The sequence below is a fragment of the Balaenoptera physalus genome (genome assembly GCF_965194825.1).
Source record: "Balaenoptera physalus genome assembly, chromosome: 3".
In the NCBI taxonomy this organism is placed as follows: domain Eukaryota; kingdom Metazoa; phylum Chordata; class Mammalia; order Artiodactyla; family Balaenopteridae; genus Balaenoptera; species Balaenoptera physalus.
In genome coordinates, this window is record NC_138890.1 from 159,621,580 (window position 1) to 159,646,396 (window position 24,817).

The 24,817-nt window shown below is 47.3% G+C and overlaps 1 protein-coding gene and 2 long non-coding RNA genes across 42 annotated transcripts in view; 1 reads left to right on the top strand and 2 right to left on the bottom strand.

The window, feature by feature from the left end:
* LOC309656881 overlaps nucleotides 1-3,333 on the top strand; it is a 50,982-nt gene extending 47,649 nt beyond the window's left edge. For 4 of the 5 annotated variants that reach the window (XR_014261561.1, XR_014261562.1, XR_014261563.1 and 1 more), the window contains one exon: nucleotides 1,800-1,913. This is a non-coding gene — a long non-coding RNA (uncharacterized lncRNA). Of the gene's footprint in view, nucleotides 1-1,799; nucleotides 1,989-3,199 lie in introns of those variants that run through there. The other variant, XR_014261560.1, reaches the window with a different exon arrangement.
* The window catches only part of LOC309656873, a 1,296,162-nt gene that overhangs the window by 1,122,748 nt on the left and 148,597 nt on the right, over nucleotides 1-24,817 (bottom strand). The window lies entirely within an intron of this gene.
* On the bottom strand, nucleotides 597-24,527 carry LOC309656832 (inactive ubiquitin thioesterase OTULINL-like). Of its 2 annotated transcripts, none has more exons than XM_082453831.1 (8): nucleotides 24,445-24,527; nucleotides 8,830-8,989; nucleotides 8,712-8,743; nucleotides 8,514-8,605; nucleotides 7,598-7,747; nucleotides 5,242-5,370; nucleotides 4,062-4,331; nucleotides 597-3,226 (listed from the first exon to the last, which is right to left on the bottom strand). In XM_082453831.1, the coding sequence occupies exons 1-8, from the start codon at nucleotides 24,506-24,508 to the stop codon at nucleotides 3,053-3,055; spliced, it is 1,071 nt and encodes a 356-aa protein (XP_082309957.1). In that variant the 5' UTR covers nucleotides 24,509-24,527; the 3' UTR covers nucleotides 597-3,052. The 2 variants fall into 2 exon arrangements, with proteins under 2 accessions (XP_082309957.1, XP_082309956.1); XM_082453830.1 differs by having other exon boundaries at nucleotides 3,133-3,467.

Here is a 24,817-nt window from a genome sequence, read left to right on the forward strand (position 1 = left end):
CAGTTTCTTGGGGACCTTTCAAATGATAGTGTTCCTAGGATGAAACCAGAAGCCATCTGTAGTTATTTCTTTACTTTGGAGACAAAGCAAAACATAATTTGCATGACTCATTTGGTCACCTAAACCTCCCTCACGTTGGACTTTACATTGAGGGTCTTTTAAGGCTGGAGGAAATACTGAGATTAGAAGGGCACGATAGAAAGATAATGTGAAAAGGAAAAGAAATCCAGGTACCAGGCAGGGGAATTAAACTTGCTTATCAAAAAAGTCAGTCTTGAAGATAAAAGTTCTAAGGATGGATGGTGGTAATAGTTGCACAATGTGAATGTACTTAATGCCACTGAACTAAACATTTAAAAATGGTTAAAATGGTAAATTTTATATTATGTATATTTTACCACAATAAAAAAGTCAGTCTTGTACTAATATTCATACAACCCCTCAGTGTGGACACACATGGCCAAAATTTAAGAGAGAAACTTATGCTAACATCAAAAAAGGACAAGGGCATACATTTTCATTTTTGCTAAAATTCCTCTCATCATTTGAACCCTATAAGGTTAGAGAGACATTAAATGTTGGCATCACACAGGAAATTCACTTCCAATTTATTGTTGGCATTTAAAAGTGGTGCTAATTTATATGCAGTTCCTTTTAATTAGTTTGTTACATTCGATTATACAACTGAATTAAAAACATAAAAATACCCAGTACCTCTTCCCTTAAAATCTTCTGTTCTGATGCTTTCCCAAAACACAGCAATTACTGAGAAGTCATCTTTATTTTTTACTTTCATTGTATCAAAATGTTCTTCACAATCTGGTCTTGCCCCTCTTTTTAAAGAATTCTTTTCCCACCCTGCCCCATCCCCCCAACACAGTTAAGGATAAACATCATGGGTTGATATGTCACAGAGTTATAGGCTGCCCATCCCTGTGAAAAAGTTCTTCCTTTCAGTCCTGGATTGATGTGGAAATCATTGCACTGGATAAGGAGATGCAAGGCCAGTGGGAACACACACGTGCCAGGTACATACCTGGACAGGCTCAGGTGGAGCCAGGAGTCCAGAGCAGCAATTCTACGTGTGTCAGTCTCAGGAGAACTGCTGCAGGCTGTCATCATATCTGCTTGTGAACACAGAGGGGAGAGTTCATTTTTTCTTGGTCACAGTAACACATCAAGGGGATAACTTGCAACAGTGTCAATTAAATGACTGGGGTGATGCAAAGCCATAGATGCCTCCAAGCAGGAAAGGGCTGTAGAGCTCACGTGAGAACTCCTGCTTCGCGCACCTGTCAAGGTAACGCACAGCCCCTGGAGCTGAGCTCGCTACTCTGCAGCTCTTCACCCGGAGAACAAAACGACGGCAGGCACAGCACTGGCTTATGCAGTACAGCTTATACAGGTGATCGTCCCCATTACAGAAGAATCTGATTGTTATTTTCATACACCACAGCATTTAACATACCTCTTTTTTATTTACAGTAAAATATGGAAATGTGAGAAAACGTTAGCGTCAAACACGTTAAGACGTTCTTAGAAGGGGTGTGTAACCGTGAAGTAGTGGATCATTAGCCAAGATTCTAAAGGTTATTTTGTATTCAACATTTGTTGAAACTCAAAACAGACGAGCAGAGTACCTCCAAAATAAAGATTACCAAAATAAACTGAAAAAGTATTTCCAAAATAAAGATGACCAAAAGCTAGTTAGCCTGAGTATATTAGTTGTCTACTGCTGCTGTGTAACACATTACCAGAAACTTAGCGACTTAAACAGCATATCATCTATTGTCTTACAGGTCTGTAGGCTAGAGGCCTGACACGGGCTCCACTGGGCTCCAATCAAAGTGTTGGCAGGGCCACGTTCCCCTCTGGAGGCTCTAGGGGAGAATCTGTTCCCTCGCCTTTTCCAGCTTCCAGAGGCCACCCACATTCTTTGGCTTGTGGCTCCTTCCTGAAACTGCAGTAACTTCCTTCCTGTATCTGCTGTAAGTAACCAACGCCAGCAGTGTTGCATCTGTCTCTGACTGTCCTTCCAGACCTCACATTTCCCTCTGACTGACACTCTCCCAAGTCCCTCTTCCACTTTAAGGACCCTTGTGATTATGTTGGGCCCACCTGCAGAACCCAGACTACTCGCCCTATTTCAAGGTCAGTGGATTAGTCCCTTAATTCCACCTGCAGCCTTGTTCTCCTTTGCCATTTGACCCGACATATTTACAGGTTCTGGGGATTAGGAGGCAGGATTCTCCCTACACACATTAAATACACATGTAAATACACATTAAATACACCGTTTAATATTTTTGTGACAGTACAATGATTGTCATTCAGCTGCCTTAATCTACAGAACTGATCTCTGATCTATATAAAACATATTAAACTAGCCAGATGCGATAGTAAAAAAAAAAAAAAAGATGTAAAACAAATTGTACAACATTACAAAGTAGTGGCTATGTGTACATATGTGTTTAGATATATATATATATATAAAATTATACATGTTTATGTGTGTGTGAGTGTAAATACACACCCACACACACACACAATTTTAAAGTTAATCAAATGGTTCTGGAAAATTAATATACCATAGATATTCCTGGGAAGGTAATGCTTATAAAATAAGGCCATGTTTATGAAGATCCAAAATCAGTCAAAGATAAGATTCTTAACAAAGAACATAAAGATTATAGACAAAGAAATTCCTTCCCTTTAGTCCTTTTCCCCTACTTGTTTTCTTCTCGCTTTCTTCCTGTTGTTGTTCTTCCCAAACTAAATGTCCTTGTGCTCTGTTGTGGGTGAAATGACCAGAGCCTTTACAAACAAGGTCAAACCACCAACCCACAAATACATTAGTGCAGGGGCTCTGGAGGAAATCACTGGAAACAAAGGGAAGGCACGTGGGTCTCCGTCCAGTGTACCTGTAATCCTGGAAAGGGAGGTCCCGATTCCTCCAGTGGCAGCAATACTAGCTTTGCTTTTCTAGAAACAAACATTACTTGCAAGTGTGACCACTGTCACCGGCGAGAGCTGGTGCCCGGTCCAGGCAGACTTAAAAGACAGGAATGTGATAGTGGCGGTCATTCTCAGTCAGCAGGGAGACCTCCGGCCACTCCCTGAGCGACTCCTCTGGGTAGCAGACTTCAAAGTCTCTGGAGTTAAACCTGAACAGTCTGAACACTTTTATCTTTACTTCCAGGGAGTATCCAAGTACAAACATATCAATCTGGGGAAGAGATGAAAGAGAGGTCACAGATACACATTTCCAAATTCCCACCTCTCACCAGCGGAGGGCGAGTATTCTTCTGCAGCTCATGAGATGACGATGTACTTGCTGACAGACCCACACATGGACCAGGGAGTGGGCACGGGGCTGGGGACGAACGTCCGCGGTGCGGAGGGCAGGGGACAAGCGGAGAAATTTCTCTCTCTGGGGAGTAGCGTGAAGAAATCACAGGGAAAGCTGCCTGGAAAAAAAAACTAATAAAGGAATGCTTACAGTAAAAGTTACACTGTTTGTTTTTCGAACGGTTTTTTTTTTTTATCGTTTTAAATCAATTTTTATTAAAATGTCAGATGATTTTGAGCACCTCCTAGGAAAGGAAAGGAAAGCAAAGCAAAGCAAAACGAAAGCCCTTTTCTATGGGGAAATAAAAGCATTGTCTGGACTTCTTTTAAAATTTCAATAACTTCTACTTGTCTGCACTAAGTAGCCAAATGCTCTCCCAGATGTTGCCTCAGTTTGCAGCTGGACTTGCTCCTGGGTAACCTCTGTTGTGGGAAAGCCTGTTACCGCCCGAGAGGCAGCGGGAAGGTCAGGAACGCTCCCAGCACTGCCGCCCGCCAGCCACAGGGCTGCAAAGACGCAGCAGCCAGCACCGGGCAGGAAGGTTTATCACTCTTCGCTTCCTCATTTGAGGGCACTCATACCCACCCGCCACCTCTTTGCAGCTGGATTTATCATGGCTGAAAGCAAACTACAAACAAACAAACACCTATGTGCTCAGGTGTTGCCAGCACCGTCCTTCATCAAACACACACGATTCTTCTGCCCCATTTACCTGCTCTAGTCCACACGTGTCACCTACAGAGTTCAGGTGATTCATCATGAAGCTCAAAGGGTCGGAAGAGGTTTCCCGGGTAAACAGGAGTCGAAAAAGACTGGGAATGACATTTGTGGTCTTCATTTGTTCATAAGCCTCAGTGACTTGATAGAGCATGATGAACTTCAGAGCTTCGTAAAGTTTACACTCCAGGATAGCATCAGAAAAAAGGGCGTTGCACATGCTTCCTCGCTTGTGATAATCTTTAATTCCACTAAATTCAGTCCACTAAAAGCAAACACAGATGTAAAGTGAAACTTAAACGGCAAAGGTGAATACATACACTGTTGCATAATTTTTAAAGTACTTATAAAACAAACCAGAGATTAATAGAGGGGAGTCGAACTTTAACTTTTCATTTTATATCATTTGACACTGATTTTTTTAACCCTAAGTACTTATTACTTTTACAATAACAAAATATTTCATTTAAACTAGTTTTTCAAAAAAGCACCACCTACTAGGTAAAATACTAAACAAGTCAGTTTCCTAAAGCTGCCTCTAAGGGTGTTGGGTTACACAAAGGACATTCCAGTGAAGAACAGTACTAATTAGTATTCTTTCTTTACCACTCACTGTGTGCCAGGGTGGGGTACAAAGCAATCTACGTGCATTCTCTCATTAAATCCTTACAATAACTGTACAGGGTTGAGACTATTCATATTTTAGTTTTACAGATCAGAAAACCATGGCACAAAAATGGTATTTCCCAAGGAGGATTCATTTCAATGATCTAAAATCTGTGTTTATTAAGTGCAGGGAAAAAAATCTTAGTCAAATTAGTCCCCAAGTTACTAATAGGCACATTTCAGAAGGGCATTTCCCAGTGCCTTGTCTGGACCTTGCACCGCATTTTTCTGGGGAAACAACAAAGGTACGTGATTGTTAAGGTTTCTGACCAGTCCACAAAAGCCCTCTTAGCCCATAATAGGTCTAATCATCACGTAGAACAACACTGCTCTCGTTCATCACTTGGAAGGAGAAAGAAGAGCAGGAAAGGAAATGGTCAGTTACTAGAAGACTATTTCTGCCTGCACTTCCTACTTGCGGGACATAAAGGGGCATGCCTGACATGCAGAAAAGGGGCTGCGTGTGGGATGCATGCTTTCATTCCTAGTTTTCCCCCCTAAAGACTCACCTGTGTTTTCAATAATTCCACACATTTACGTAATTTTCCAAACACATTCGAACCTGTATACTTCTCAGGACCAAAACTGTATTGCTGGATCCAATTACAACCTTGTGAAAAGAGCAGTTTTTCAGGAAGCTTGAAAAGGAAGTAGATGCCAACAGTGATCAGTATCTCAACATGTCTGACACACAATTTGGAATATGTCACAGGAGATAATCTTATCTCATTCAGAAATCTTCATTTGAAAAGACTGTAACAACAGTTAAGTAAAAACGTATAGTCTTGTTTTAGATTTGTGGATTAAGTGATTTGGATCATCTTAATTCACAGTTTCACAACTGATGAAAACCTAAATGAAGATTACGTCTACAGAAACAATCTTTTTGGATAAAACATTTCCCGAACTTCCTAGGTATCTCCCTTTAGAAATTATTTTTAACCAAGCACCGTTAGAGTGACATAGTACATCAGGGAAATGTGGATTGTAGAAGGATGCACTTTGGGGTTCAAACCTGGCTCTGTCACTCGCCTGCTGAGAGACTGCTCAACCAGCACTGGTTATGTAACCTCTCAGCCTCATCTCCACTGTAATGGAGACAATGACGCTTGTCAGAAATCAATGCAAGTACTAGCCATTTTGCAGGACTCTTGTTGGGACTAAATAAGATTATAGAATACGTAGGAATCTGATCCACTGTGGGTGTCTGATACATTTTCCCACCCAGCCGAGCTTGTGGAGCCCAGGGCCTCGGCTAAGTTCTCTGTCCTCAGCAACTAGCAGCAGGGCTGGCACACAGCATACACTTAACTGCTAGATGCAATCAAACTACCAATAAAAACAGCTCCAAACGGAAGATGTTAAGGAAATAGACCGTGTGTAGTTACATATATGCAAATACTTTATATTTCTTTGCTCCTCCATCCTTAAATGTACATCTGTGGTTAGGCATACTACTTTCAAATAAAAATTAAGGTTATTCATAAGACTGTGCTGCTTTACACTGTTAAGAAAATGAAAAAAAACAAGGTACTGACTGGGAGAAAATATTTGCAAATGACATAGCTGATGAAGCACTCGTATTCAGAATATATAAAGAATTCTCAAAACTCAATATTAAAAAAACCCAAACAACCTAATAAAGAATGGGCAAAAGATCTGAATGGAGACTTCTCCAAGGAGGTAATGTTGATGGTAAATAAGCACGTGCAAAGATGCTCAATATCATTACCCATTAGGGGAATGCAAACAAAAAACAATGACACAAATGCACCCCTATTAGAATGGCTAAGAAACAAAACAATAAACCTGAGAACGTGGAGCAACTGGAACTCATACGTTATTGGTGGCAAAATGGCAGAGCCAGTTTGGAAAAGAGTTGCCAGGTTCTTATAAAGTTAAACATAAACCTATCATGTGACCCAGCTATCTCACTCCTAGGTATTTACCCAAAAGGAATGAAAACTTACATTCATACAGAATCCTGTATGGGAATATTTATAACAGCCTTATTCATAATTGTCAACAACTGGAAGCAATCTGGGGACCTCCCTGGTGGCGCAGTGGTTAAGACTCCGCGCTCCCAGTGCAGCGGGCCCGGGTTTGATCCCTGGTCAGGGAACTAGATTCCACATGCGTGCCACAACTAAGAGTTCACATGCCACAACTAAGAAGCCTGCGAGCTGCAACTAAGGAGCCCGCCTGCCGCAAGTAAGACCCAGGGCAACCAAATAAATAAAGAAACTGGAAGCAATCCAGATGTCCTTCAACTCATGAATGCATAAACAAAATATGTTATATTCATATCAAGGAACACCATTCAGCAATAAAAGGAGTGAACTCCAAATCCATGGAACAACATGGATGAACTACAAATGCATTATGCTAAGTGAAAGAGGCAGATTCAAAAGGCTACACACCGAATAATTCCATTTATGTGACATTCTGGAAAAGGCAAAACTAAAGGGACGGAAGACATATCAGTGGTTGCCTGGGGTTGGGGGTGAGAGAAGGACTGACAAAAAGGGATACGAGGGATTCTCTGGGGTTGAGGTTACACACTGTGCTTGTCAACACTCAAATAACCATAGAGTAGAAAAGTGAATTTTAGCAGACCACCTAACTTATAAAGGACAGATGCCCTTCTCAAGAAAAGATGCCGGCATTAAAAACAAACACAGTTGAGTGCGACTATCCTTCTGAGATGATTTGTTTGCAAACTGACATGAGAGACAGAGGACTGGGCTAAAGGACCTTCAGTCTCCTGATGCCCTGTGCACAAAGCCACCCACAGAAGACCCCGAGCACCTGTGTTGCAGTCCCCGTCAGTGCGGCCTTTCCCGAACTTCCGGTGTGAGAACGTACCTTCACAATATCTTTCTCTTTCATCCAGGATGGGAAAGAGAGGCCCTGGCTGAAGACTTGGAAGAGCACCGACCTTAGTGCGTCGTAGTTGTCTCTCCTTACTTGTCGGACACATTTAATGTGCCGCTGCCAAAACAGCTCCTTGTAAGCCTATGAGCACGAGAGGAGAGGCTGTCGTTAATTCCACTGGACGAGAGAGTAAAGAAAGCAAATCCACTGCATCTTCAGCAAGGTGTTACTCCCCAGTAAAGCGGACAACAGAAACAAAACAATTATAAATTATGAATGCGAACACGTGTAATTTTCAAGTGACTTTTGTGTGTATGGAGTCCATGTCGTGCTATTTTAGCTGGTAACTTCCTGGAAGCCCAGAGCCGGGAAATGTCATTCTGGGGAGATGATGTCTACAACCTGAACACAGTGAAAAATACTATATATACTTTTAAGCCCATGCTAAAGTGTCATTTAAATGTACTTTTCTTTTTCCTTCTCTCTCTCGCTCTCTTTTTTTTTTTTTTTTGGCTTTAGCTAGTGACAAGGTTGGACAGCACTGCTGGGAATATTTACCAAGATTGGTCTGATGGAAAGTTCTAAAAATCCTCAAAATGTTTTATGTCAAGGTGCCTGAATCCCTTCAAGGACAGTCCTTGCAGATGTGTTCATAGGCCTGGCCAGGAGGGAGCTGAAAAGGGTATAACGCTCAAGTGTCCTGAAATTACGGGCCTAATTTACCTAAGTCCTCGAAGGCACTAGCTCTAGGTGAAAGGCCTGAACGCAATGTCTAGCAGCTGTTTGGCTTTTAATTAGAGCCACGGTTGTTCCTGGTGCCACATTTGGTAAAGCAGAATGGAATGCGTGTTTCCCGATTTTTACACACAAATTCTCCACCCACCACGAGCTGTATAAACAGACACACCTTCCTCATCAGCTTGGCATGGGGTGTCTCTCCTTTCCATTCTCTTGCACAATAACTGAGTATATCAACTTCTGCCTCCACGCTGAGGTTCCCTGAACCAAATCAAAGATACAAGGTGGTGAATTTTCCCTTTCCTTTCCCTTCTTGAACCCTCTCTGCACTTTAAAAATAAGGAAACATATGCATGAAAATATTGACTTTTGAATCTCCTCTGCAGATATCCAATCCACCTAAAAGATAAGGGAACGATAATATCAAAATACTATTTTAAACAGCAAGGGCATTTTTGAAAATTAAAGATGACATAGCCACATACCTTTTCAGCCAGTGCCCTAAATATAAATGTAGCCTTCTGAAGTAGCAGAGGGTGCCCACCAGAAATGAAACTGCCAACGTCACTGACCCCTTTGCTACTCTCCACGCGGCATCTAAGGCTTGGCTGGTGACGAGCGTCCAGGAGTGAACTTGGTCATTTCCTACAAAAATTTAATAATAACAATAATAATACTGTATAGCATGGGGAACTATATTTAATATACTCGATAAACCATAATGGAAAAGAATATAAAAAGGAATGTATATATGTGTCTAACTGAGTCACTTTGCTGTACGGCAGAAATTAACATTGTAAATCAACTATACTTCAATAAAAAATAAAATAAATATACATCACAATTACACAAGCCTGCTTTGTTTAAGGGGGAAAAAAAGATACACTGGATAATTTTACCTGTAAAGAGTCTATCATTGATTTATATAAACATTTTTTAAAGCATTTGAAAATTCAATCTAAAAATTAAAGAAACACCTAGTTCTCCTATAATCAGTGTCACATATGAGGATATCTTTGTTCTACGGAATTCAAGAGGAACAGGGCACATAAAGAGCGTGGGTTTCGGAATCCCTCAGACCTGAATTTAAAACCCGTTTCTCCTACTTATTCAGCTGTCTGACTGTGGGACACCTCATTTCTCTTACCCTGAATTTTCTTGACTGTAAAATGGGAGTGAAAATACCGACCTCGCTGGAGAAAGATGGAATGAAATCATTTAAGAACCAGCACAGTGCGCCTTGCACCGTGTAGAATATCTGTTAAATCCAAGAATGACCAAGGGAGTCTGCTCAGCACCGAGCCCACAGGAGTCAGTCACACCAGGGGCGTCTCCTGCCGTGTGGCCACCACCCACTTTTGCCCACGGCGATACTCTTAGGTCATTACGGGCCATAACACATGCCATCATCTGAACGCACAGAACGAGACTCAGACAGCAGGCACAGAGACATCGTTTCCAGAAAGTGGGCCACTTAGAATAGTCGTGGATGGAGCTAGGTGTGCAGCTTACAGGGTACACTACGATTCCTGATGTGACAGGAGAGAAAATTCACAGGCCAGGAGAGCCCAAACTACGTACTTGCAATATTTTACTATGTGCAGCAGATTCCTAATTATATTATGTTTGAACACGTAAAATGCTGAAGTACAAATGAGGAAGAGAACTTTTGAATGGTGGCCAAACCTCCTGGGGTTCATTGTGCAACAGTTCCCTCCCTGGCACATTGGTTTAGTAAAATTCCAATGATTAACTGTAGTAAAAGCCTCCTGGATTCGGAATCTACAATTTTAGCATTTTTGATCGTATGGATATTTGATATGTGTATCTCAGTAAAGTTGCTATACATTCTCAATAAAGAAATATATATACTCTCAATAAAGAAAGAATTTACCAGCAAATAAAGAAATAAAGTTACCAACAAATAAAAATATGCATGTTTATAATTATTTAAAAGTACATTTTTTTATTATTCAATTAAACTATTTATTTTTAGATTGTTGTACATTCATATGCAGCTCTGAGAAATAAGCTTGTAAGAGGCAGAGAGACATCATGCACACTTTACTGGAAAAGTACATTTTCAAAAGCAGGTACTTACCTGTTTAAAACAATTGATTAGCTGTTAATTATGTATTTACTTCTACTAGATATTTAGTACAAAGTTTTTAATGAATTGCTTAAAAACGTAAGCTATAATGCCTTTGCATCTATAATTCAGACTTTTATTAAAAAGTCTACATTATTCTTCTTAAAGAATGTATAATATTTTAGTATAAAGAGAGAGCATCATATGTGTACATAATCACTGCCTTGTTGACGAGCATTTGGATTGTTTCCCAGTTTTTCACTTTTACAAACATTTTCCTCCAACAGTCCTCGTGGACTCACGGTATCTTTTAGGATAATTTCTAGAAGAGGAAACTCTGGGTCAAAGGGTGTGCACATTTCCAGATGTTACAGACGTTGCCAAAGTGCCCCCCTCAAACAGTTGACACTCCCGCCACATGTACGAGCCTCCGTTTCCCTAAACCCCAGGACCGGCTATGATTCCTCACTGCAGTAACACGTTCACAGCTCTTCCTCTGTGAAGAGCCTTTTAGAGCATCTGCCTGCTCCCCACCGGCTCGTCCTGGTGTTTGCGTGCACTTGGAGGGCTGGGGGCTGGCTGCTGGCCCCTCCACGGGGCACTGCTCTCACCCGCCGCACACGGACTCCAATCGACGGGCTGCATTCTTAAAAGATACTGCCCGGCCCCTCGGGGCACTTGATTCGAGACCCCTGAAATAGGGGCTTCTCCTGAGCGTGAGGCCTCTCGACAGCTGCCAGGGCCTCCATGGGGACCCACCGCAGATTATGTTCTCCTCACACCTACACACGCGCGCGCGCGCGCATACACACACACACACACACACACACACACGCACTTCCCTAGCCTACTGCCCTAATCCTTGAAATTAAACCCACCTCCAACCCAAGAAAGGGCGATATGATCAACTTCTCAGAAAAAAACATGTGAGGGCTCAACACCCCCTTCCCATGCAAACCAAGAATACGAGCCTAAACTCCTTGTATCCACTCTACCCAGTGCACCCACAGGTACTGGTCAAGTGACTCAAGCCAAGAAGGGCCAGGGAGCGTATCATGGGGGCTGGTGTGGGTACCAGGGAGCGGCCTGGAGGCGGGACTCAGGAGGTCACAGGGGAGTGGGCTGCGGCTCAGAGACAACCCCGAGGTGTTCACATAACTTCGTATGAAAATATTATCAGGAGTGGGGCTTTGACAGTTCAAAAGAGCTACAGTTTGAGCTTTTGCTATGTGCCATACCCTGTGGCAATCGTTTTACAGAAATTGTCTCATTTGCTCCTAGAAACGCAGTGGCGTAAGGAGGCCCTGGTCCTGCAGTACACGGGGTGGGTGACTCCATGCCCCCACGTGCCTGTCCCTTAACCCCGGGAAGGAGGGCAGCAGGACAGCCCAGCGCCGGGGACGCAGGGCGGCTCAGGGGCTCCTCTCGCTGGTAACACGGAGGCCCCCTTGGAGCTGCGGGATGGTTTAAGGAAATGTTGGGAAAAGTGCCGAGCTCGTGGCCGGGCACACGGCAAGTACCCAAAACATGTTCATTATTATTTTATCACCTGAGGACACTGCGAGGGAGAGAACGATGAAATAAGCCGCAGAGCTAGAATTCAAACACACGGGGCAATGCGATGCGGAAGCTGGACGCTGTCCCACTTGCCTACCCTGCCTCTGAATGATGGAGCTGAGTGAATCCCAAACCAGCTCTGCTACAGCAAGTGGAATCCAGACTCTTTAAAAAGAGAGTTTAAAAAATCTCTCCTGCATGTATCAATAACTGGATTACAACTCAAAACAACAGACACGGAGGAGAACGCCATAAATGAGGCACCCAGCAAAATACTATCATGATCACAGCTTTGATGATCTCCTGAGTCAAATCTCATTTCCCCCAAAGCAGCCGAGACGGGATAAGATCTTCCATGTCAGAATCTTCCCGGGGTCCCCCTCGGCCAACCGGCCAGGGAGAAGTCAGCACCAGCCCGCCCAACTTCCCCTCCCCTACCCGGTGCCCTGCCTAACGGGGAGCTGGCCTTGGGGGGCGCCCCCTGGACTAACAGGAAAAGAGAGAAGTCCCACCACCATGGAGTCAGTCTTTCAACATAATAAACAGAGGAGCGAGAACAAGGGCAAGAAACAAGGGGAGTGGGGACGAGGGGTGGCTTTGGCGATGAAGAGGCGGAAAACAAGCGTTGCCAGGAATTATGGATTTGATCCTTTTGAATGCTCATCAAGAGATAAAAACGAAATTTCTTTTTAACCCTTTTGGGCTGGACCGCTTGGGTGGTGGCTGAAATGAGGTGATACGTGAGGCACCAGGCATTCCTATGACAGCGGAAAGTGGATGAACTAGGTCTTACACACCCCCCCAGTCATCACCATTGCCACCTGCTGAGACCTCAATCCACACAATCCGAGGTAACACTTAGGTAGTTGCGATGTCCTTTGGGTAATGACACCAGAACCTCCTGAAGCCAGCAGTGTGGCCATGCGACACTAAACTCCGATCTGTGATCACTCAGACTACACGTGGCAGATGAGACCACTGACTGGAACTGAAAACATTAAAAGCCACTGTTTTTTTGTGGTAAAACTCTACTTAGCCTTTTTCTTTCCGTTCTCTAAACTGTACCAAAACTGAAATAATTCAAACACTCAAACAGGAAACCAAAAAGAAAAAAACAAACCTGAAAACAAAACTTAAAAGACCCAGAGGAGCCGGAAACCGAGTGATCACGCTGACAGCACTGTGCCCCAGCCTCAGGCTGGCTCGCAGGGAGAGCCCCGGGGTCTGGCTCGCCGCGACACCTGCAGTGGTGCCCCGGCTGGAGCCCGGCCCCTGGCGCGCCCGCCTCCCCGCAGGCCGCCCCTGGGGCTGCAGCGGCACAGGGAGCTCGCTCCACGCTCGGCTCCTCTGCCCCCGGGTCCGGCCCGCTGACGTTCTCCTGAAGCAGAGGCGGCGGCAGAGGAGGCGGATCAAGGGCTACGAGCGAGCGGGCTTCGCGGGGCGGAGCCTAGGCCTGAGCTAAACAGGCGGCAAAGGCGATCTAATTTCCACATTGGAGACAGCAGGGGCAGCGAGACATATCACATGGGAAAATCACCTTGTTAAAAACTTTAAGGTGAAAAATGCTAAATTTAATATAATAAATACAACAGATATTTCTATCAGCTTCAATGCCATATTCTGGTTGATTAGCAGGAGATGGTAGGAAGAGTGGCCAAGAGAGATGGATGGGTTGGGAAGCAAATAGGGCCCGGGACGGCCGTGCCCCTTCTCTGTGGCAGGAGTGGTGAAGGGAGGGGGGTGCCCCAGAGAGGAGTACACACAGGCCACGTGGCACAGTGGACTGGGAGGGGCCCGGGAAGCCCCCCTCCCTCCTGCCCCTCGCCCTTCGGTTATGCTACTTCTTCCTACCCTGGGCTGGGCGCCACGCTGGCAGGCAGTGAACTGAAAACACACATGCTCTGGCCCCAGGGAGCTCTTGGTCTGGTGGGAGATGCCCTGCTGTCAGGAAAGGCTACTGGTCAGCTTGCCCAGGCCCACAGGTTAGCACGTCCTGGTGTCGGGGTCCGGCCGAGACACAGAATAACACGAGGCCCTCATGCTGGATGCCCAGGTGGGTCATCTCTCTCAGAGCGGAGTTCTGAGAACCTCAGAGGCTCGAGAATAAAGCAAAATACGGTACATTCGTCCAAACATATAAACTAAGCAATAAGCAAACAGAACGATAAACATACAGAACAAATCCTGTTAGGTCATCAAGGCTTCTGAATAATTTAGAGCAAATGGGAGACTCCTAGAGAAAAGTCAGCACAGTGGAGTGAAAGGCTGTGTTTAAATGGTCTTGGCTCATGCAAAACCATAGGTTAGTTGGGGGTTTTTTTGTATCACCTATGTGGGAAAGAGGACAAATATCCTCTTAATAAATCTTTGAAATGGTGAGGTCAAAAGACTTTCTACACTTTTGAACTTCAGGTATTAATCCTGCTCAGTTAAGAAACCATGGTCTCCCACTTAGTAGAGTTCTACAACCAACAACTACGAGATCAGTATCACTGAGGAAGAGAACCACCAACGCGAAAGTTTTTATCTCGAAAGTCATGACCAGCGAGACACACAAGGGTAGCCCTGTCATGCAACCAACTTATCAAGGCTACGCGCGCAATCCCACATCCCATAGGACTGGGCATGCTTCACCCAAGGCTCCTGCCAACCAAGAGTCAGCAAACACAGGAGGAAATGCTCCTTGCCAAACACTGAGGGGACTGGGTGCGTGTTTTTAATAACATCATAGCTCAGGGTATTTTCAGGTACTGGGCACAGCGTTAGGTGTGTAAAATTCCGCCCATCACTTTAATTTTCTAACCATGTGGCAGAGGTTTAAAACCCACCCAACTACAGAAGCACAAAAGCGGATAGGCTCCGGGGACCCCAGAACTCCAGGTCACTGTACCCAGCCAGGCAGACGCCCTGTCCCTGGTCTGGTGGAGACGGCGGGCTGGCGGAACAAGCCTGGGACCCAGTCTTTATTCTGCCATTTTCCAGCTGCAGGACCTCAGATGAATCACTTTGTCTCAACAAAGAGGCAAGAGGTTGGTGTGACCAGAGCTGTCACCACCACTTGACTCGTTACTGCTTGGGGTCACGAGGAACGTGTCTGATTCTTCCTCCACACCACAGCCTTTTAGACCTTTGACAGAAACACGGGATGCTTGGGCCGAAGGGGCTGGAAACCCACTGGTTCTCCAAGGCCTGAGTCACACCAGCCCCTCAAGCAGAATGAATCTCTCCCGCGGTTCCCCCCTGCACGCACGCACACACACACACACACACACACACACGCACACACGCCGTCCACACTGCACGCGGGTTCCCGTTCAGTGGATTCATGACTGCGCCCCCCACTGGCTGGAAAGCATTTCTGAGGTGAAAGCTGAAGCTTCATTCACTGCGGACCTGGCCACCTGATGAGATGTCACACGCACACTTCATCTTTGAAGCCCAGAGAAAGCAAGCAGAAGCCTGAACTTGAACCCACGTGTTCTGACCCAAGGTCAGTGCCCTTTGAATTAACTACCCAACTGCCCTTGCTGAGTAATTCTCTTCCAAGAATGCAAAACAATTAACAAGCATGAACTCAGAAGGCAGCTGTCATTCCCACTGTGCCTTTTTCTCTTCTAGATCAGACACACCCCCTTCTCTCCACCAGGCCTCACTCGACATGATTTGGTGGCGAGGGGCAGGGGGGTAGTCTCTTCATTATCCCGGTCACCCTTCTCGGGACCCACCCCACACTCAGAGTGAGACCGCAGGTCAGAACACACTGCCCTGAGTGTGACCCAAGCGGGAGAGAATTCAACCACGTGACCACTTCTTCACGCTCCATCGGGAGTCAGCAAGTTTTCTGTGTAGGGTCAGAGAGTATTGTAGGCACTGCCAGCCATCTGGTCTCCGTCCCATCCACTCAGATCGTCCCCGACAGAGGGGAAGCAGCCATCAGACAGTACACAGCGGGGTGGTGTTCCAAGAAAACTTTTTTACAAGACGCTGAAATTTGAATTTCATATAAGTTTCACATGTCAGGAAATGGTATTCTTCTTTTGATCTTTTTTCCAACCATTAAAAAATGTAAAAACCATTCATAGGTCACAGGCCATATAAAAACTGGGTGGGACAGATCTGGCCTGTGGGCCGTGGTTGGCCAGACTCTGTCTAGATGATACATTCACACTAATGCAGCCTGCGATTGTATTAGTATTCAGCCTGCCATCAACCTAAAGCCGTTTAGACCTGTTGCTGGAGCACATCTCCCCATCTGCCGAAGGGGGAGAGAGAAAAGGTGCTTTCATCCCACTGTCCTCAAACCTCCAGGGGGAAGAACTGTCCTGGAGATCTGATACTGGCCTCCACCCCTCTACCCTCTCCCCTCCCTCTTTCTTGAGGGAGGGAGACTTACCTGATGGCAGGTGTAAGACCCTCTGCTCAGCTCAGCCCCCTCCTCTCCACTAGGATCTGCCTGCCTGCCGAGAGGTGCCCTTGGGGCTGCTGTCTCTCTGGGGGAGAGGCCTGACCTTTGAGGGGAGAGTACAGCTCAGGCACTGCCTGCAAGCCCATCTGGCCATATGACTAAGACACAGGGATTTTATCACCGAGCCGATATTTAAAAACTCCCTGACTTCCGTGTGTACCTTTCAGTTAGTTCAGAACCTGGGAAGGGAAGCAAGGGATTATCCAGATCGCGTGTGCAAGCTCTGTGCATTTTAGACCCAGGAGCTGACACACATCCCTGCTAAATTTCACGTTACTGGACTTGGCTCACTGCTCTGACCTGTCATGGCTTCCGTGGTGCTCTGTCCCTCTCTCAACTCTTAGACCTTTAAAAACTAAGCTTGTCTTCCACATCCCAAAATAGATCATTTATGAACACGTGACCAAGAGAGAAATAAGGTACACCCTGAGACAAGCCACTTTCGCCACACAGTGATTTTTCCGTTAACCAGAATCATTTGACCTCTGTCGCTACTGGTTACTCATCCTTCTAATTGGCTTCCCTTCTCCAATGCCATTTTCCACTCTGAAGCCAATGGTGTGTGTGTTTTGTTGGTTTGTTTTTTGTATCTTTTTTTATATTCAATGGATGTGTCATCTCTTATGCAAAAATCTTTCTGGCTTTCCTTGCTTATAGGAAAGACCCATATCCTGGCAGCCAGTAGAGTCATCTGGAAAGGCCTCTAAACAAGTGAGAGAGTGATGGGGCATCGCCTATTGCACCATCCCAGCCAGAGGCCTCGGAGAGCTGGTCTTCCCATAACCAGGAACCGGTCTCACCACGTAACCCCAGCCACTGGTGGAACCAACTGAGAGGTCGGGCTGGGCCCACCACTGATGGGAGCCCAGGGCGGAGGTCTCCCTGTCCCCCTCCCCTAGTCTCTACCCCTCGCGGCCCTGTCTACCTTTACGCAGTCCTTCAGATCTGCTCTCCTGAAAAGAAACCAGAGGCTTCAAAACAAACTGGCCAAACATTACAGAGCATCGTACTCGAAGTCTAGGGATGCGCCACATCCTGACCAGCGGGGCTCTCAGAAGGACGACCCTCGGGCCCCATGGAAGCAGAATCTGTGTTCTACAGGATCCCCAGCGATTCAAGCGCAACCAAGGCCTGGGAGGCGCTGCCACCGAGACGGAACCATGCTTGCCCTGGCTCCACCTGTGGAGAATCTATTTATTGGCTGGGCGCCAGTCTTGTCTTTAGTTCCCAGGTGATTCCAATGTATCACCGGCGATGAGACGCACTACTCTGGAGTCAGGGCTTCCTCCGTCCTTGGCTGCTTCTGTTAGCTCAAATATACTATCACACGTTTATTGATTTCCAAAACTACCCTTCGGGGAAATCGTGACAGATAAAGAAAAGTCTCACTGGTCGTGTAATCCAACTACCAGTAAGTGCTGCCTGTGTTCTGTGCCTCTTTCCCTTTGGCCAAGGTGAGGGGCTACTTTTACTAGTCAGTTGCTATTTTTCCAAGGCTGGGATCTATGCCTACCTAAAAAAGAATTTTGCTGAAATTAATAATAAAGGAACCCAGGGCTTCCCTGGTGGTGCTGTGGTTGAGACTCTGCCTGCTAATGCAGGGGACACGGGTTCGAGCCCTGGTCTGGGAAGATCCCACATGCCGTGGAGCAACTAGGCCCGTGAGCCACAACTACTGAGCCTGCGCATCTGGAGCCTGTGCTCCGCAACAAGAGAGGCCGCGACAGTGAGAGGCCCGCGCACCGCGATGAAGAGAGGCCCCTGCTTGCCGCAACTGGAGAAAGCCCTCGCACAGAAACAAAGACCCAACACAGCCAAAAATAAATAATAAAATAAATAAGTTAATTAAAAAACCACTGTTTGTGGTATTTAAAAAAAAAAATAGTACTAATAATAAAGGAACCCAACTACTAATGTGACCTCCGGGGAGGCTGACCAACTCCTCCTGGCTTGCCTGGGGCTCCCCCAGTTTTAGTGCTGAAAAGCTCCTCGTCTGAGGACATCCTTGGTCTCAGGCAAACCAGGACAGGTGCTCACCCTGCCTCCAGGGTCCCCCTTGGTCTGACCCTGACTCTTCCCTACTCTCCCACCTCTTCCTCTTGCTCCAAGATGACTGGCGGCCCTCAGTTCCTCCATCAGGGCTCACTCCTGCCTCCCGGCCTGCCTTTGCCCGTGCTCTTCCCTCATCTGGAATACTCTTCACTTTACTCACTCTCCAGCTCTCAGCTCAAATGTCACTTCCTGGGGCCAAGCTTCTCTGACCCGATCCCAACCCCCAGGCTTGGTCACATCCCTGCTACACTCTCTCACAGCACACGGTGTCCTCTTCCTTCACAGCACGCATCACAGTTTATACAACTGTGTTTGTGTTTGGTTAGTGTCTGTCTCCCTGTGTAGGTACATGTCTTCAGGACTGGGATTGTGTCTGTTTTCTCTCTGCTTTCTCGGTCCCTAGGAACACGGTAGACAGTTAATAAATATTTGTTGAATAAAGAAGATGAACTGATGTAGTCAGAATCCAGTCCACCTGTCTCCACGACAGAGACTGCCAGCCAACCCCAGTATCTCTTCTCTCTTCTTCCACAGGAATACAATCCTGACTTTGGCTGGCATTCCACCTTCCCTACGTGCTGGGTATAGCCCTGTAAGTGAATTCTGGCCAAGAAGTGCTATGTGCAGTTTTCAAAAGGTTCTATTGAAAGGGGTGTGTACTCCTTGCCCTCCCTCCTAGCTGGAATGTAGGTGTGATAACTGACATTCAGCAGCCATCTTGGATCAGGAGGTAGCTGTGGGCGTGAAACCCCTGCAGGGTGGAGACAAAGTGGAAGGAGCCTGGGCCTCTGACACTATGGAGCCCATGCCAGCCCTGGGGAGCCATGTCTGAGCTTTGCCATAAAAGAAATAAACTTAATTCACTTATTTGGGGTTGTTCTGTTACTCCACCATACCTAATCCTGCCTAACAGCCTCTCTCTTGCTGGTCCCTTCTGACTTCTAACATGCATGTCAGAAATGGTGTGGGAATTCCCTGGTGGTCCAGTGGTTAGAACTCCGCACTCCCACTGCAGGGGGCACGGGTTCAATCCCTGGTCAGGAAACTAAGATCCCATAAGCCATGCAGTGTGGCAAAAAAACAATAAAGAAAAGAAAAAAGAAAAAAAAGAAATGGTGAGCCACCACTCTGTTTTCCCTTCCCTTAAATACACTCATGTAAATATAAAGCAGGAAGTGAGGCTGTGAAGCGGTCACCTAGTGGGATGGCTTCAGGGTAGAGGAATGAGCAGGCCCCAGGGAGTCAGGAACTGAGCTCCAGGTCTGGTCCTAGACAGTCGAGCAACTTGGACCTCAGCTTCCTCCCCTATAAACAAACACAAGGAGGCCAGGCCACTCACCACCGTTCTCCTCCAAATGCCTCTTTATGTTAACATGTTTCAGAGTTATGTTAGTGGAATAGTCACGCTGTGGTACAGGCACAGGATTTTAAGTAGTTGTGAAACAACTGAGGTTCAACTAAACTCAAAACATTACTCAAAACTTGCCCTACAGGAAAGATGCCTGAGCGTGTACAGAAGATACATGAGACCTTGACAAATGCCAGCAAATACTCCACCCGAGACATGCGTGCTTAGATCTGCAGGTCTATTACACCAGCTGACCTGAAAGCAGAATTCTGATAAAGAGCCTTTTCCGCAAGGGCTTGTCTGGGACCCCAGTTTCTAAATGACAGCAAGAAATAAAAGAGGAAGGTTGAGGAGCCTGGGGGAGCGGGAAGGGAAAGGAGAATTGTACCATCACATGTTACAGGCTCCAAACTTTGAATGAATCAGTGAGGTATATGTGGGAGAAGATGCTGGAATATCCAAGCATGAGGAACAGTGCAGTACAAGGTAGGTCTATAAGCAGTGGCCGTACCAGTCCTCTGTCATGACAATCAGCTGAGTACCCCAAACTGAGTTTAACAAATGTTTAAGAAACAAAAGAGAGGGCTACACCGTGGATAAAACTGATCTAATAAACTCTCAGTTTGAGTGATTTTTCTCTTTATTTCAGATTTCAGAGGAAGGAATCGATGCACCCGAGTCTTGCACTGCTTCAGGTGCAAAACTGAGGGACCCAACATTTATATTAATAATTCGATTGGCTACGTTTGCATTTCACGGTTCGAGGCCAGCCTTAGCTACAAACTGAACTCCCAGTTCATTTGTTAAATACCAAGTAAAATGACACAGAGCTGATCGGGTCCGCTGACTTCAGTGCCACTCAGCCCTTCACATCTGGGTGGTGACTGACTGTCCTCGCCCACGCCGGCCTGGCTGGCCATCTCTTCCACTTCCCCTGTCCTCTCAGCCATTCTGCTGCTTCCACAGCATTTCAACCTATCCTGGCAGGCGATTTGGAAGACACAGAGCACTCAGTTTTCCTGTCACTTTAGCGATCTCACAGCAAAGTTGAGGTCTTCTTGTCACAGATCAACAAATATAACCACGATGTGCCTGCTGTCACTCACTCTAAGACCCAGGGAAAGGTTCTCTCTTTACAGGGAAGAAGTTCAGTCCACTTCAGCTTGGGAGACACAACGCTCCGGGGAACCCTCTCTGCCCCGGCTGAGGGGAGAGACACACAAGGTTCAAAGCCCGCGCCCCTGCCCACCTCCGCTCCTGAGCCACTTGGGAACTGGCCTGTACCCACGAGGTCCTCCACGCCTGGGGGCAGCAGGAGCTCAGGTCCACTGTAATGGGCACATGAGAAGGCAGGATACTTTTTTTTCTTTCAGTGAAAAAGACAGCTGTATTTGATTTACATTTAACAAGATTTACAAAAAGGGGTAGGGGTGGTCCTGGGCTCCTGGCCCCCCCAGATCTGGGCAGTGCCTCCAGGACAGCCTGTCTGACAGGCCGAGACCGGGACCCCCAGGTCTTCTGGGTCCCTTCTGGCCGCCTGGGCCTCAGCGTCTGACGTCCAGCTTGACCTCTGAGGTGGGCCCACGGCACGGAGCCCACCCGGAGTACGGGTGCCCCACAGGCCAGGCCAGGCCGGGAAGGCATCTTGTGGCTCTGGGGGCCGCAGGCACTCAGGCCCCACCCAAGAGGCCAAACCCAGGTATCTGGGCAGCTGCTGGTGCCCAGGGAAGAGGGCTGGGATTCTGCTTCTAAGTTGGGAGAGGACTCTTGAGAAGCTAACTTCCAATTATCGATACATTATTACTCCCTCTGCCAGAAGACTAACCCTAACTAATAGTCAATAAAAATCAATAACACTGGCAAGCAGAGAAAGAGCTAATACGGTGTTTTAAATTACTATGTAACTAACATCCAACAGTTCCACATAAACTCAAAGTCAGAGTCACCTGGTTAAATCAACAATGAAAGACTTACTATTAAATTCTTAATTCAGAGGTTTATTGAGCATAGCATCTTACGTGCTACAGTTTCTGGGATTGTTGTTTATTACCTGGGAATCCCAGCAACAGTACTAACAGACAAGGGTCCTTAGAAATGAACATAAACATTTTATTATCCTCTTATTTTAAACATGATGGCCTCTGTCTATTCCGGCTCAATTAAATGAAAAAGTAGAAAAATAGAGTATGACTAGAACAAAAGATCACTGGAAAAATGAGTGTATAAACCAAAACTTTTCCCTGTTGACTTACTGTAACGTGACATTTAAGTGTTCTTCCATTCAATTAATTACAAATCAATAAATGTGTATATAACCTCCGTCTTGAGAACAGATTGTCCTAAGTAACTGAACATGGACCAGAGGATTCAAGTGGGCAGGAGAGAAAGGTCAGATACAATAGTCCATTAACTCCTTTAACTGGTACATAAAGACTTCAGAGCCACGTATAAAGAAACACACGTGTAGGAAGTTTTAACTCGATAATGATGACTTTTTCTCCCGCACACAGACCTGTGAGTTCCCTTGAGCAACAACGATGGTATTAAGTTGATAAGCCAACTTTGCTTTAGAACAGCTTAACTGTGATGAGGTACCTTTGGAACCTAGAGTGCTCCCAGGTATAAGCCTGAATGTTTTAGGAGACAGAAGCGGGCGATGGTTAAGAACATGCTGCGGGAGGAGCCGGGCTGCCAGGGCTTGAATCCCGGCACCACTTACTAGCTGGAAACTCTGAGGAAATTCCGTGACCATTCCGAGCATCACAGGACGGTGGTTGTAGAGATTACATAAGACTATGGGCAGTGTCTCCGTGTCCAGCACCGTGAAGAGAGCTCCAGTACCCACTGTTACTGTGGCAGGGACAACGCTGGGGGCTGCAGACACATAGGACAGCACCCACCCGCTCCGGGGAGCCAGGTGAAAGGTCACTTTCAAATTCAGTCATTGTGCCAATCAAGAATTTCTACTTAGCTAAAACACATGGTGCCAAAATTTACACTTTATTTGCTATTTAATCCATCTCACAGAAACGTAAGAGTAGAAGTATAAAAGTGACAAAACAGGCTGGCAAAAAATACCAACTGTGGACCACTTGGTTGTAAGCATTCTCTTGTAGGCTCTGTTGCGGGCATGTGTTTTCAATTGCAGTGTTGGTTTTCCTTTTCCTAAGCCCTCAAACTACTTTTTAAGGAGGGAAAATGTTTCCCTTTAGGCTGAAGCTGAGGAAAGAATTCTCTCTGCTCTCACAGTGCTGGCACACCTTGAACTTGGTGCACTGGAAGGGAAAATTCCTGACAATTACATTAAGCCCAGAGTAGATACCCTTCGGCGCCCCCCAGCCAGCTTTTCCCAGCTGTGCCCCACCTCCGCTTCCAGCTTTGCTCTGCCGAAACAACACAGGGAGAAGGGAAGAAAATCACATATGAAAAAGTTCAGATGGATACACCCCCAGGAAATATTTGGCTAATTCTATAAGAATCCAAGGTGCAGAAAGGTTGAAAATTAGTTCATTCTCCAAACTTCTGAGAGTGGGATATAAGTCAATCACAGAATTCTAGACTGGGAGGGGCTTTATGGATCAGCTAGCCTAGTGCCCTCATTTTATGGACCAGGACCCAGAAGCTTCGAGGCCCGCAGTCCTGGGCAAAAGGATGTCTAGAACTCACGTCTTGTCTCCTAGAACCGGGCTGTTTTCACCACACCCGACACTTTGCTGTGTGAATCAAAAGCTCCTGCTGGGACCAAGAATCTGGACTAAGAAGCACTGCTCAGTAACTTCCCATTGACGCTGCGGCACCTGGAACAGGCGTGCTCCCCAAATTCACTCGTGGGCTCTCACCCCCGGGGTGGCCTCCAGGGAAATACACAATCGGGAATGTGCTCCAAGCTGAGAAGCAGATCATCTTCCTCAGACCTGGGGCTGGAAGCATGGCAAGGAAAGCACCCTTCATTCGTCCGGTGAGGGCCCAGCTACGCACGCAGAGGGCAGAGACGCCGCGACACAGGTGGCGCGCGGCGACCTCGGCCACCTGTGCCATACTGGGCTGCCGCTCCTGTCCCTGGTGAGATTTTTGTTTCAAAAGCGACAGTTTTCTCTGTTGCTCATCGAGTCTCGACTGCTGTGAAGGTGTGGGCCACATCCTCTGCCAGCAAAGCGCGAAACCCGTCAACTTCCCTCCGACAACAATCAAGGGCTCGGAGGGGACACCGAGAAGGGGACACCGGCGCTCGTGGGCGCCAGGGCCTGACCCCAGCCGCTGCCGGGGCACCCCACCCCGCCGCAACGCATCCCAGCCCGCAGGACCCGCTTTCTCTTTCCAGGAACCCGCCTGCTCTGCCTCGGAGGGTCGCTCGCTGCCTCGGCCCGACGGCGCAGTTCCTCACTTAGGGGCGACCCCCGCCCCCGACGGCCCCCCAAACCCTGCAGCCCGTCCCCCTCCCCGCCCCGGGCAGGGGCGCCCCGGACCTCCCACCCCTGGGATGGCGGGCCCCGAACCTTCCAACCCAGGGCTGCGCCGACGGCCGGCGGGGGCGAGCGCGTCCCGGGCGCCCGCGGCCCCCGCCCCGCCCCACCGGGCCCCGGGCCCACCTGCGGCGGGGTCGCGAGGTCGTTGCCGCTCCCGCTCCCGCGGGGGGCTCCTCCGCGCCGCCATGGCGGCCGCGGGCTGCTGATGGGCGTGGAGCCTCGACCGCTGGGTCTGTCAGAGGCAGCGGCCGCCGGCCGCCGCCCGGTCTCACTTCCCTGCGGCTGGCGGGCGATAGAGGCGCCGGGAGGGGACCGCAGCCTGCACTCCCGCCCCGGGAGCCCGCTCGTCGACTGACACACCGGGCCACCAATGGGAGGCCGCGGCGGGGGCGGGGACGGGGCCGAGCGGGCGGGCGTTGCAGGGTGGGCGGGGTCTCCGCGCCTTCTGGGTCGCCAGCCCGGGCTGCGCAGAGCCGCTGGTGCTCCGCGGGGCGGG